At 43.3% G+C, this 15,139-nt stretch overlaps 1 protein-coding gene across 4 annotated transcripts in view; it reads right to left on the bottom strand.

Annotated features, from left to right (window-relative positions):
- XRRA1 (X-ray radiation resistance associated 1) overlaps window positions 1-15,139 on the bottom strand; it is a 76,999-nt gene that overhangs the window by 11,731 nt on the left and 50,129 nt on the right. For 2 of the 4 annotated variants that reach the window (XM_063094285.1, XM_063094286.1), the window contains exons 9-12: window positions 14,183-14,223; window positions 10,791-10,916; window positions 3,328-3,421; window positions 2,618-2,733 (exon numbers count right to left, since the gene is read on the bottom strand). In XM_063094285.1, the coding sequence (XP_062950355.1) occupies window positions 2,618-2,733; window positions 3,328-3,421; window positions 10,791-10,916; window positions 14,183-14,223 (377 nt within the window). The remainder of the gene's footprint in view (window positions 1-2,617; window positions 2,734-3,327; window positions 3,422-10,790; window positions 10,917-14,182; window positions 14,224-15,139) is intronic. The other 2 variants (XM_063094288.1, XM_063094287.1) reach the window with 2 other exon arrangements.

Raw genomic sequence — 15,139 nt, 5'->3', positions numbered from 1 at the left:
ACTTGCTCAATGTCACAGAGTGATTCAGTGGCAAAGCCTGGACTAGGTGTGAGGTGATTCCAGTCCTGAGCTCCAGGCCTCACACTGCATCCCTGACGATATCACTCTGGTTCTCAGTAGCCAGATCAAGGTTTAACACCGTGCCTTTGGCTTTCTTCAGGGACTCCTAAGAGGGGGTATTGGCGATGGCCCTGTATTTTCTGGAAGGTGGCAGTACCAGGGCCCTTTCAGGATGCTGGTCCCTATACCTTATATAAAGACCAAAAGACAAATATCTTTTAAGGTCAAGGGCCAATAACTTCTTTTCTGTTGAACCACTCAGTTTCCTTAATTAGCAAAAACCCATCACCATTCTTTCTCTCCTTCTTTGCCCCAGTTGGCAGGAGGTATCCATGTGCTCAATTTACTTCAACTGGGCTTACTTCTTCCTCACGTCCCTATTTACATAGTGGGTTTTAAGAAATCTTCCTCAAAGGTATTTGGTTCTCTTATATCTGTATTTTTACAGACTGTGTAGTGTACAGGAAAGATCCCAAGTACTATAGTTGAAAAAAAAAAATAGGCTGGAATACAGTTCTATCCTTTGGCCTTCCACTCCCTCCTTGCAAAATGGGAGAATAGGCCCTGCCCTGCCTATAGCACAGCGTGTTCCCAAATGAGAGGATGTGTGAGAATGTACCTAATAGACTAAGGAGTATGAAGGAAGACTGTTTTATAAAATAAGTACATTTTTAAGAAAAAAATTTTGTTTTGAAAATATGTAAAACCTCAGTGTTTAGACTTGAAGCCTGAGGGACCCACAGTCTTTTCAGAAACCATGCCACAGGGGAAGAGGCAGCACCACACCTTAGTGTCCAAAACACCATGTGCCATCATTTGGTGGCTGGCAGGGAAGGGGCAACATTTGTCCCTCCCTTTCACAGTTCTGTGATGGAGGTGCTGGAGGGAGTGCTCTTTCCCCATTCCACCATGACCTTCCCAGTCCCTCCAAGGGAAGAGTGGATGATCTAATCGGTCAGAGGTTGATAGTCACTGGGCCCTGTTTCTCTGGTTGACTGGGTTATCGAGCATTAAGAGCAGACTGTTTCAGCTTCCGTAGGGTTCTCACAAGCAAAGGGCTCACACACAGCTTCTCGGTTACAAGCCTACTCTGGCAGGTTCTCTGTTTACCCCGTTGTCCATGCCTAGGTATGAGAGGAGAGCCTGCAGTCTTCGTCCATGTAACTGGGTTCATAAAAGGTCCAGGATCCTGCTCTGTGCATCTAGCCCCATCTCTGTAAGCACACTGGGGACATGTAGGCATCCCCAGTTTGGCTTTAGGCCCAAATGAAATTCTCCAGTCTAGCCTAGAAGGTATTTTCCTAGATTAACAAAGCACTGATTGGTTTCTCTTTTGGCCATTGGTATTTGTGTTTACCTAACTCTGTTAGTCAGAACCTTGGATGGGAGGAGGGGTGTGGGGTCCCCCGGGCTCCAACACTTAATTTTTAACAAGTAAGCTAGTTCAACTCTCTGAGCCTGTTTCCTTATCTGTTGCGAAGATTATGGGATAGTTATGTGCAAGTGCTTGGCAGAATACTGGGCATGGGTGCTCTGTAAAGGGGAGAGAGGATTCTGTACTTAGCATCCAGCTCACTCTGGTTTTGACCCCCTCCCCACCTGGCTGATGGGAAGGTAGTAGATCCTCGGAGGAGGCAACAGATAAGGGGAAGATGGTGGAAACCTTTGGAATTTATGTCTATGTATGACCTGAAATGCTTGCTCTGGTCCTCTGAGGACTTTAGAACTTGTCTGGACAGAGACAAGGTGTAGAAGAGGTGGCAAGGGAATAACTGTATTTAACTTGGGATCAGCAATGCTCCGTCCAGCTTTCAGCTGTAGAAAGAATACAGTTCAGGAGGGAGGAGGATTTCATAGAAATTTTTAAAATTCGTCAGATGAAAGAGGGATTTGACCTACTTTATGGCATCCCAGAAGACAAGTCTAATAGCACTAGCTAGAAAAGTTACAGAGGAAGCAGACTGCTCTCAACATAAGGAAACACTTCCTTACAGTTCAACAGGAGATGTGTTCTGGTCCTGGCACAGCCATTCCTAATTACCATAGGTGACTATAACTTGCATTGGTATGGGTTTTGGGAATTTATAAGGTATTTTTATTTCTGTGGTTTCATCCAGTCCTCTCAGCAGCTCTGAGAGGTTTTAGAGTTGAGAAAACTGAAACTCAGAGAATGAAACTCTTGCCCAAGGTCAGGCAGCTATGGAAAGTGAGAGAGTTAGGCTCATCCCTGGGTCTTCTGACTTCATGGCTGATTTCTGTCTCCCTCTCCACAGCTCCTTCTCTGGGCTTTAGTTTCTCTGTAAAATTAGGGGGTCATACTCAGTAACCTCCAAGGTTCCTCCCTACTCTAACATTTTAGGTCTCTCTGGATGATTGTCTTGTTCCTCCTGGTTATATCTGTGTTTAACAGAGCAAGGAAGAGAGAAGTCAATACTGAACCTAATGGAAAGATTCCAGGCATCGCGGGACACAGCACCTCTATTGCCACGTTAGTCTGCACGCATTAAAATAGGCTCCACTCCCTCTGAGGGTGGGGGTCCTGCCTTGGAAGGCTTACCTTCCATGATTCCTTCCGAGGCATCAAAATATGATGCTTAGCCTTTACTATCTTCCTTCGAATTAAGTGGATCCCCAGTCGCTCCTGGAGGAAGCTCTTTAGCAGTGGAGGGACTCCTGGTGCCATGATGGGAAAATAAGATTACCATTAGCTAATATTTACTAGGGCTTACTATGTGCCAGGCACTGTTCAAATTACTTTACATGTATTAATATAACTTTTAAAATTCTTATACCAATGCTAGAAGGTAAGTACCATATTATTCCCATTCAATAGGCAAGGAAACTGAGGCACAGAGAGGTTAAAGAATTTTCCCAAGGTAACAAAGACAGTGTGAAGCAAAGATTAAAACTTCACTGGTGTCACTCCAGTGCCCAGGACTCTAAAATCCCTCCAGCTGCTATACCGTGGACAGCAGGCCCCACTGCTGCATTCAGCAGGCTCTGGGAGGGGAGGGCCCTGCAGTTGGGCCCACATCCCTCCCCAACTGGGAAGTGGGAAATGAGGTCACAACAGACCTGTCCCAGATGAGCTGGTGCAAAGCAGCTGCTCAGCACTGTCTGCTATTTTCTCCATTCCCTAACGCACCATGAACCTTGTCTACCACAACACAGAGCAGAGCTCAGGCCTGGTACTGATGAGGTGGGGATGAGGGTGCCCACACGGCTCCTTGGGTTAGGGTTGCAGGGGCAGGTTTTCAGGCACCATACCTCGTGTATGGGCCACCAAAGGGTTGTTATGAAAGATGAGCTCACAGAGAGATGGGAAGAGAGCTACTGGCAAGAGAGCATCCTCCTTCGCGATCTGTAACAAATGCAGGAGAGACCATCAAGTCGACACCACCCCTCACCTCTGGCCAGGTAAATCCAGGTTGCACATTGCAGGGCTGCATGCTTGCTAGGACTGGGAGTGGAGCCGGGGAAGAGATGCTGTTGTGGATGGGACTCACTGCTGTGCGATGCCTTATCCCTGTGATATCATCTGCTCAGGCCCAGAACACCTTGCCCCTCCTGTCTGAAATTCCACCATCACTACTGCATGTTTGAGAGCTAAGAATTTTTCTCCGTTCTTCACACTGGATATGTTAGCCTACTTCAAGGTACTGGGGATGTCGGTAGCAAAATAATAAGAATAAACACATAGAGTACTTGTCTCACAAAGAGTCTGGAAGGTTGGCAGGGCATTGGGTTAAGTTCAGTATACAATCTGTCCAACACTTCACCATCCTTAACACAAACCTCTACACATCCCATCAATTGGTCAACAACACTCCTGATGGTCTTTTTTCACTGAGGCCAGTCCTAGGCACTAATCTGCGGAAGGATTGGGAACAGGATGTCAGGGAGACTCACCCATCTACGGGATAAGCAGAGCCAGTGATAAGAGAAAAACCTTCTGCTTGTCTGGGGCCCACAGAGTTCTACCCTCGTGAAGCCAGCCTGCAAATGGTGGCTTGTTGGCCAAGCCAGCCTCTGAAGGGCAAAAAAATATACAATCCTTCTTGAGCAGAGTAGCTGGAACATCTGGGGACTGTCTTCAGGAGGGTATCTATTATCAATGGAAGAGTATCAGAGGGGCCAGGAGTGGGGCACTGGCTTATTAGACCCCTGGACACACTGAAAGGTGATGGGTCAGATGTAGGGCCCAGAGAAAGTGCTAAGGTCCAGGGGCTGGAAGGGGGAGGGCACTTCAGTTTGGCTTCCTCTGGAGCTTCACTGGGTGGCACTGGACTTCTACTGAGCAACTGACTTATTCATTATCATTCATTTTTATTCATTCAACCAAAAAATATTTACTGAATACATACCATGTACCAAGCACTTTGTTGAGAATGAGCAAAACAGATATGAGTCCTGCCCTCAAGGAGCACTGTCTAGTAGGAAACAAGCATTGGAGAAACAGTGAAACAAAGGAGAGTAGATTTACATGTGATAAGTGCCACAAAAGAGAGGTGCATGAAATACTAGGGTGATGTGCCTAGAGAGGTTAGAGAAGGTATTCCTGACATCTGAAGGTGGGGTAGGAGGTAACTAGTGAATGCAGTGGAGGATGGAGTGTGGCAGAGACAACTCTGTATTAACCAAAACCATTTCCTCTACCTCTGGCACACAGATTGTACTCCTAGCCTTCTGGGCAGCTGGGTGTGGTCATGTGACTCAGTTCTAGCCAATGCAATGTGGGCGGAAGTGATAAATGCTACTTCCAGGCATAGCCCATACAGAACCTTCTGCACATCCTCTACTTTTCTCACCACACACCCCCTGCTCAACCATCTACCCATCAGATACATAAGATCCAGTAAAGTACTCTTAAGACCCTACAGGATGACAGAACCATATCTAGAAGGGACCTGGGTCTTTGAATGATGTGAAAGGCCACCTGGCAATTAGGAATATTCACAATGGACTTTATAAAAGCTAGAAATAAACTTTGTGTTAAGTAATTGAGATGTTCAAATTTGTTGCAGAAGCTAGTATTACCTACTCTAATGCAGAGAAGAAGCATTCCATGCAAGGAGAACAATGCGTGAGAGGCCTCATAGCTTTCTGGAATTTAAAGAATGCTGGTGTGACTAAAAGCAGAGAGAAAGAGGAAAGAGGATGCTTGGTGCAAAATAAGGCTGGAGATGCAAGTAGGGGCCAGATCCATGCTAGTTAAAGATTGTGGTCCTTGGGGAACCCATTAGATGGATTTTAGAAATATGAGGACCCTAATTTGACAAAACTTGGTGTTGGGTTAGATATGGGCAGGGCAGGGGCAGGGGATGTAAAGGAGAGAGAAGTATCAAAGATGACAACCAGTTTTTGGCTTGAGTAACTGGATAGGTGATGGAGCTATTCACTAAGATAGGGAACAGTGGAAGAACCAAATCTGAAGATAAAGATCATTAATCCACTTTGTATTTGTGCACTTTGGAGGTACCTTTGAGACCTCCAAGTAGAGATGTCAAGAAGGTAGTTGGATACACTGGTCTGGAATACCAGTGGAAAGGAGAGATCCACATTGAAGTTATAAATTTGTGAGTCACTGTTCATGGGCCAATGGGAATCTGAAGTCATCCTTAAGGAGAGAGTACAGAGTGAGAGGAGAAGAGGGTCTAAGCGTGGGCCTTAATGGTCTCTAACATTTGATCCACTAGACCAGGGGTCAGCAAGCCTTTTCTGTCAAGGACCAGGTAATAAATGTTTTGGCTTTGCAGGCCACACATTCTCTGTAGCAACTACTCAACTTCACTTTTGTAACACAAAAGCAGCCATAGACAATTCATAAACAAATAAGTGTGTGGTGGCTCTTTTCTAGTAAAATTTTAATTATGGACTCTGCATTTTGAATTTCATATAATTTTAACGTGTCATGAAATATCCTTCTTTTGATTTTTTTCAACCATTTAGAAAAGTAGAAATCACACTTAGCAGACAGGCTATACCAAAACCAGGGCTGGCAAATACAGCCCGTGGGCCAGATTTGGCTCACCATATGTTTAATAAAGTTTCATTAGAACAGTTTCTCATTCACTTACATATTGCCTTTTGTGCTACAAGGACAGAATTGAGTACCTGCATTAGAGTGAAATGTTTATTACCTGGCCCTTTACAGAAAAATTTGCTGACCTCTTTTCTAGATTCCAGAGGAGAATGAACCTACAAAGGTGCCTGATGTGTGTTGATAAATGACTGTATGATAGTGGTTAAAGAGAGTGCAGAGTCTCTTGTGTGCAAATCAGGGGATCAAGAGACAATCACTATGAATGGGAGATGGAGAATTTAATATAGTTTCATCAGGATGCAAAATTCTATCCATCCAACTTAGGTGATTAAAAAGCTGAAGAAAGTTATAATTAAAATTGATAGTTCAGGGCCGGCCCATAGCTCACTTGAGAGAGTGTGGTGCTGATAACACCAAGGCCACGGGTTCAGATCCCTATATAGGGATGGCCCGTTAGCTCACTTGGGAGAGCGTGGTGCTGACAACACCAAGTCAAGGATCCCCTTACTGGTCATCTTTAAAAAAAAAAAAAAAAAAATTGATAGTTTAAAGATTCCAGGGCATGTGTGTCATGTTTTCTATGAAATTAAGCGCTGGATGAAAGATATGGGCTTAGGATTCTGGCTGATGTAGCAAGCAGAATCTGGCTATTAGGCCAGCCTGTTCCCTATAGGGAGAGTTGAATGCCCCTGGAAATATATTCATGCTGCAATGGTAACTTTAAACTTCTGCCGAATCTCATTGGGTTAAAAAGATTAAGCGAAAGTGATTATTTTACTTTTGACACAAAAATTTCTACATTTCTGAGTGAATATTCTAGATGCATAAGTTCTATCTGAAGGCAGAATTGGATTTAAAATTTTTAACTTTAATAAACTGAATATTAATTTTGACACAGTATCTGTATTCCTTGACATGATCAAAATATTGTTCACTCATCTAGCAAACTTATTGAGCACCTATCATGTATCAGGTAATATTCTAGATGATGAGGATACAGATGTAAGCAAAACAAAGTCCTAGTGCTAAAAAAAAATTTATATTCTGGCAGTAGACAACTGGTAATAGACAGAAACATATAATATGTTAGGTAGTAACTGTCATAAAGAAAAATACCGTTTAAAAACTCAGGTTATAGGACCAGCCCATAGCTCACTTGGGAGAATGTGGTGTTGATAACACCAAGGCCACGGGTTCAGATCCCTATATAGGGATGGCCAGTTAGCTCACTTGGGAGAGCATAGTGCTGACAACACCAAGTCAAGGGTTAAGATCCCCTTACTGGTCATCTTTTTAAAAAATAAATAAATAAATAAATAAATAAATAATAAAAACTCAGGTTATAATGTAGAAAAATGGAAGAATGCTGCCCCAACATTAACAACAAGAAAAAACCTGAATAGCCTACAAAATCATAACTTTTCTTGAGTGCAACAGAGAGCTAAGGTCTCCAGGCAATCATGTGGCCTGAAATCAAAGGAAAGACCAGCACCTCCAAGGAGAGATGGGACACAGACACTAGCTCACTTGTGGCAGAATGTGGCAGATGTGAGTGCCACACAAGCATTTGAGAAGAAATTGGCTAAAAATGTTAATGAATTGCTGAAGGCCAGGTGTGGCCTAGAGTAAGAGTGTAGAACCCCCGAGAGCTATAGACACTAGGAGAGTTCACGCTCACTCATGTGAGAAACACTGGAGGCAGGAGAGAGATTGGAGGAAGACTTCTTTGGTGGTGTGGGCCTGGAGGAGGAAAGCAGCTGCCACTATAGGAAAGGCAAGATGCCTTGCCAACCCTTCTCCCTAGTGAACAAAAGCCTTCAGTTGCTGAGGAAGGTCAACAAACTCTGTGGGCCCAGGGAGCTGCATCTGAGGGAGGGAAAAAATAAAAACCCACTACTCCTGGGGTAGAGGCAAGAAACCAACCTGGGCCCAGTACATTAGAGGTCTCCTACTCCCGGGAGAGGGGTAAGACCACTGAAAAAGGCCCTTCCTTGAGACACAGGGACTCATGGTTGCCTAAAACTGGGGTGGGAACTGCCCTTTGGCCCCTACAAGCAGACTAGCAAGCATTAAAAACAAGCAGAAGCAGTCTACTGCTGGAGGAGGAACAAGAGTGTGGAAATAAACCCCTCTGAGGAACAGGCACACAGGGAAGGCTAAAAGCTGAAGACAGAGCAGGAACACTGAGAAAAACACTCTGGCACCCTAGCAAGAAACAACTATACGTGGTCTAAAAGAGATGACCTTTAAATACAAAGACATAAATAGGCTGAAAGAAAAAGGATAGAGAGAGATATACCATGCAAAAAGTAAGCATAAGAAAGCTGTGTAGCAATATTAAAATCAGACAAATTAGACATCAAGACAAGCAGTGTTATTAGAGGCAAGGGAGACAATAATAATAGAAGAATCCATACATTACGTAGATACAGGCTGAGCATTCCTAATTCAAAAATCTGGATCTCAAATGCTCAAAATTCTGGAATTTTTGGAACACCAATGTGATGCTCAAAGGAAATGCTCATTAGAGCATTTCAGATTTCAAATTTTCGTATCAGTGATGCTCAACCAGTATGTATTCTGCAAATATTCCAAAATCTGAAAAAATCCAAAATCTGAAACACTTTCGGTCTCAAGAATTTTGGATAAGGATACTCAGCCTGTACAACAATCTAAATATATATGCCCTGATAACAGACTTCAAAGCACATGGAACAAAAACTAACAGAACTAAAGGGAGAAATAAACAAATCCACAACTATGACTGAAAATTTTAACACACTGCTCTCGGTAATTGATAAAACAAATAGACAAAACGAGAGTGCAGAGAAGATCTGAGTGATACTACCAACCACCTTAACTGACATTTATAGAACACTATCCCCCCAAACTGCATAATACACATTTTTTTTTTCCCCTAAGTGCAGATGGAATATGCACCAAGACAGACCACAGAGTGGACCACAAAACAAGTTAAAATAAATTTCAGAAGAATGAAATCTTACAGATTAGGTTATCTGCACACAATAGAATTAACTTAGATATCAACAAATACAAGACATCTAGAAGAGTCCCATATATTTGGAAATTAAACAACTCACTTCTAAAAAACTCATGGGTCAAAGAAGAAATCACAAGAGAAATTAAAAATATTTAATTGAATGAAAGTAAAAACAATACATCACAACTTGTAGAACACAGCTAAAGCAGTGCTTACAGAATAAGTTTTTAGCTTTTCAAGCTTATATTAGAAAGAAGAAAAATCTATACAATTATTGCTTGTCAATTATAAATTTAAAAATTTAAAAAAAGAAGAGAGGTCTAAATCAATGTTATAAAACTACACTATTTAGGGAGTTACAAAGAGAGGAGCAAATTAAATGCATAAGTAGAAAGACAGAAATAAAGTTACGAGCAAAAATCAATGAAATTAAAAATAGACAAATAGTAAAGAAATACAGCGAAACCAGCAGCTAGTTTAATTTTTAAAAAGTCAAAAGTGGTATCTTCTAACTCTTTTGGATTAATAAAATAAGAAAGAAGACACAAATCACCAATTTCTTTTCTTTTTTTTTTTTTTTTTTTCAAGATGACCGGTAAGGGGATCTTAACCCCTGACTTGGTGTTGTCAGCACCACACTCTCCCAGTGAGCTAACCAGCCATCCGTATATAGGATCTGAACCCGTGGCCTTGGTGTTATCAGCACCACACTCTCCCGAGTGAGCCACGGGCCGGCCCTACAAATCACTAATTTCTAGAAGACGGACTCATAATACTTGTACACATAATGTCCACTGATTTTGGATAAGGGTGTGACAACCATTCAATGGGGAAAGAATAGTCTTCAATAAATAGTGTTGAGAAAATTGGATATCTACATGCAAAAGAATGAAGCTGGATGCCTATCTCACACCATATATAAAGATGAACTCAAAATAGAACAAAGACCTAAATGTAAGAGCTAAAACTATAAAACGCAGAAAAAAACACTTGGGGATTTAGCTGTACCAACTGCTGCCTTAGAAGGAGTATAAGCACAGTATCTTAAAAGTTGCCTGCATTTCAGACTTAAGTAGGGCTTAGTTAGTGTGATTTTACAGCAAATCAAACAGTTCATGGATACTGGAAAAATATAGGAAAAACATGTTAAATCTGTCCCATGGACTTTATATCTGCTTCTCCCTTAGGTTAGAACATTTCTCGCCTCTCACCTCCTGGCCCCCAGACTCACCTGACTAAACTCATTGTTTCAGATCTCAGCACTACCTTGAGAACATTCCCTGATAACAAATATTAGGTTAGCCACTCCCCATCATATACTTCATAGCACTGCAAATTTCTTTATAATGCTAAGCATGCTTATATTGTGCTTATCTGTCCAGTATCAGTTTTCCCTATAGGTGATAAAGTCCAAAAGGGCAGGGGCCAAGTTATTTTTTTCACAGCTGTATACCCAATGCCTAGCACAGAGCCTGGCAAATAGTATGTGCTAAATAATTAACTGTGACCAAATGGATGGACTCCTGTCTTGGCCTACACTCCCTCCACTTTCCCCACCCTGTGAATTCCTGAGCTCAAATACCTGTAATGCAGAGAACTGGAGGGTTGGCTATGGGGCCAGAGCAGCTCACATCCTACCCTCCCATCTGTGCCCCTGAAGAAAGAGGTAGAGAAGCAGCAAGTCACCTTGTTGTAGGCCAGGCTCAGGTACCTCAGCTCCGGGAAGGGCGGGGCCAGCGTCTGGTTCCTGGCCTTCAGTGACTTCACAGGCAGAATCTCGAATGTGGGAGGAAGTGACCATACCTTGGTTGTCTTAGAAGGAAAAAAAAGTCAAAGTCAAAGTGCCCTGATAATAATGAAGTTGAGGCTGCCAAGGGCCAACAGATCCCTCCCATGGAATGTGGTGGGAAGAATGACCTTTCTGGAGAGACGTGGCCAAAAGAGACATCTAGGATCATAAGGGAAGATGTTGCCAATGGCCCAGAATTCTGGCTCCAAGTTCCCTGAGGTCACATGGTGAATTCTCCAGCACCCAAAGTTCTAGTTTCAAGTTCTCTAAGGCCACAGGATAATAGAACACTGGTGCAGACATCAGAAGCACTTTGCCTCCACCTCCCACCCTCTGCTCTACAGCAGCTTATCCTGAATAGGCCCTTCTACACAGTTGGGCTAAAATTTTTCTAGAAGACAAAGGGACAGATGCTTGTGTTGTTAAAGAGAATTTTCCTAGTTGAGAGAGGGAGAGCAGGAGTGACTTGAACCTTGAACACCTGGTCTGACAGGCTAGCCCACATCCTCCAGTGGAGGTTATTTATTCAAGGATGAAACAACAGCTAAATCCCGAATGACTTCAGCCAGGCTTTGGGACCTGAATGTGGCATGGTGCATATAGGTCACTTGCAGGGTCATGGCCTCTCTGTACAACCTAGACTGCTTCAGGGTCAACATGTTTGATCAAGCAGAAAAATGAAATTGCTGGATTAACCATGCCTAACTCAGTTCACTCACTGATTCCTTGAGTTAGATGGGTCCAAAGGATATCACAAGGGCAGATATTGGGCTAATGATTAGGTTCAGATGAACCAGATTCTGTTCCAAACTCCGTTAATCACTATATAGTCTTGAGCAAGTCACTTAAATTTCACTGTTTATTCAGTGAGTATTTGTGGAGCACCTATTTTGGGTCAAGTATTTTGTGCCGTTCTGGGTCAACTTATAAAGCCATGTAAGTGGGAAAGGTCGGTCAAGGGTGAGATTAAAGCAAAAATCAGTGAGGGTGTTTGGGAACTTATAAGACTCCCCTCTGCAGGTTATATGAATACAGCCTCTGAGAGACAAAGTAGAATGCAGTGGCAGTCTGATAGGGCAGTCTTTTCCACTGTGCGTCTCCTTATTTGGAGCAAGGCTGTGTGAGCTGAAGGAGGCAAGTTAGACTGGAGCACAGAAAAGGAAGAGCCAAAGAGTCAGACTCAGGAGTGTCCTGACCTGAGGGCATGGCTGACCCTGCTAGGGACAGACAGGGCCCTGTCTTAGAGGGGGATGCATCTGTTTTTTATAGAGAGAGGCCACTAAAAGTGTCAACCATCCAACTTACTCTCTAGATTCTCAGATGCCAGACAGCTGAGATCTGACACTGAGCAATCCTACCAATTATCTTTGACTTTTTTCTTTCTTTTTTTGCGGCTGGCTGGTATAGCAATCCGAACCCTTGACCTTGGTGTTACCAGCACCACACTCTACCGAGCGAGCTAACCAGACAGACTTCAGTTATCTTTGACTTCTGTGACAGACTGTTTAATGGCCACAAGTCCCTCCATCTCATATGATGCCCTTTTGCAGCGTGACCTTGCTGCTCCTCCCATTCAGAGGTGGAATCCATATCTCTACCCTTTTAAAACTAGATTGGCTGTTGTAATAAAGAGTCTGTCTGGTCTTTGTCCCAGGCACTGAGCTTCTAAAACCCTTGGAATTTACTGGTAGGAATGTCTTGTTATTCAGGACCCCTTGGATCACATCTGAGTTTATGCTAATGAGATGACTCTGGGTGGGGTTGGCAATGCCAGAAAGACCAACCAGGTGATTAGAGGGTTAGGGCATTGAGCCAGCCTGACCTCTGGGAAGCAGGGTAGGGGAGATAGAGATTGAATTCAGTTATGTTGCCAATGATTCTCCAATAAAAGCTCTGGACTCTGAGGTTTGGGTGAGCTTCCTGACTGGTGAACGCATCAATGTGCTAGGAGGGTGACATGCCCTGATTCCATAGGGAGAGGGCACAGAAGCTCTGCATTTGGGACTCTTCCAGCTCTTGCCTTATGTGTCTTTTTATTTGGCTGGCCCTGATTTGTATCCTTTATAGTTCAACTGTTAATTATAAGTACAAATAACCCTTTCCCGAATTCTGTGAGTCATTCTAGCAAATTACCGAACTTGAGTGGGTGATCAGGACTCGTGAATTTATAGCCAATGGGTCACAAATGCAGATAGCCTGGGGCACCCTGACTTGTGGCTGGCCCCTGAAGTGAGGGCAGTCTTGTTGGGAACTGCCCTCACTTATGGGGTCTGCATCAACTCTAGATGTGGTTCACATTGGAGCTGTACTGCAGTATTATACTGGCCTTTTGACTTACTTTGACTGATAGAATGTGGCAGAAGTGACAGTATTTGAATTTCAGAACCTTGCAGTTCACCCTTGCTCTCTTGAAACCCTGATGCCACCATGCTATAAAGTACAGGATGAAAAGACTGCATGGAGAGAGATGCCATGCCATGCCAGCTGTCCACCTGAGTCCAGACCCCTGCTAGCCTGCCAGCTGAATGCGCTGCATGAATGATCCCTGGCGAAACTAGCAGAACCGCACAGCCAACTCAAACAATTGTGAGACATAATAAATGGCTATCATTTGAAGTCAGTAACTGGTTTGCTACGCAGCAGTAGTTAACTGATACAATTTCTCACACAGATGTATCTGTGGGGAGGCAGTGTACTTGAGCTGCCTCTCAAGGAGGCAAGCTGGTTAAGTGTAGATACTACTTATTTTACGTGAATAAATCAATATTTAGCTTATGTGCATTAGCCTCCATGAGCTTGGTTAGTGAGCATCTATGCTGAGAGAAAACCAATTTTCGGTGCTGACAAAAATCAAGTGTCTAAGCCTGTCACACTGAGGATTAGATCCTGGATGGTGGTGTATCTGGCAAGGAGCTTTCTAGCTTTGGGAGGTCTTGTGATGTAGCTGCTGGGCTTCATCCTGGTGGCAGCCCCACTTCAATGCTAGTTTAATCATTTGAGGCAGCCACCATTATTACATTATGCTGAACAGCTTCTGAGAACAATGAAAGTCAGACTGCAGGCTGCATGAGGTCAGGGCCCTGTCTGTCTAGGTCACTACTGCATCTCCAGTGGCTAGCACAGTGCCTGGCACATGGTAGGTACTTGGTAAATATCTGTTCAATGAATGGGCTTCCTCAGTGTAATGTATGTATAAATGTCTCTCAGGGCTCCATTAACTTATTTGTTTTCATTTATTAAAATTAAGGTTCTAACTCAAGAACACAAATATAAAGCAGACAGTTCCTACCTCTGAGGCAGAAAATCCAGGGTAAGATGAAAACACAACCTCTGAAACAAAAGAGAAACAGAGCAAAGGTTGATAAGTGCCCTGACTGACCCCCAGAGAAGCCAATGTATACTGCAAGGTGCCTCGTAGAGGGGTCCGCATTGGTCCTTGGCTCCACTGCTAACTGGGAAGAGCAGCTAGCTGTGACATCCATCAGGTAATAAGTCCCTTTGCACTTAGGATAAAATCAAAACATCTTATCCAGGCCTCTGAGGCCCTGTGTGACCAGGCCTTTGCCTACTCCTCCAATTTCATCTCATGCTACCATCTCCCTCACTCACTATATTTCAGCCACACTGACCTTTCTGACTTTGCAGCATGCAAGCTCTTTATAGCCTCAGAACTACTGGGGAGTCTGTACTGAGCAGAAAGTTAACCAACTGTCTTAGAAGAGAGAAACGTATACAAAAGACATTCTGTAAGAGGATTAGAAAATACTATTTGTTATATTAGTAGAAATAGAATATGTTTAGTCAGTGAATTCAGGAGAGATATTGAGAACAACCAGCAGCATGGTCATAAGGAGGAGGCTGCAGAGATATTTCATTCTTGGGCCCATCAAAATGAGATGAACCAATAAACAGCTGAGTTTAACCTAATAAAGCAGAGCCTCTGCTGGGACTGGATCCTCTGCAGGCAGCACTTGCATTTACTCTAGTTAACAGAACCCCTCCCACATGTTAAATATATTATAATGAGAAAGGTCACATGATAATGAAATAAATAGTGAGAAGGGATGGAACACATGGCATGAATAACTTCTATGATGAGAGTCTGCAAGGGAGTTTGGAAAAGGTTTGTGCAATGAACAAAGTAGGAGTTCACCAGGGGATGGGCCATGGTTGCAAATATGGTACTAAGTAGTGATCCCCTGGAGAAACAGGGAGCCCCCCACATCTAGAAAGATGGACTTCAGCA

Source organism: Cynocephalus volans, chromosome 4 (assembly GCF_027409185.1).
Source record: "Cynocephalus volans isolate mCynVol1 chromosome 4, mCynVol1.pri, whole genome shotgun sequence".
Taxonomy (NCBI): domain Eukaryota; kingdom Metazoa; phylum Chordata; class Mammalia; order Dermoptera; family Cynocephalidae; genus Cynocephalus; species Cynocephalus volans.
This window is presented reverse-complemented; position numbering and strand designations above follow the sequence as displayed.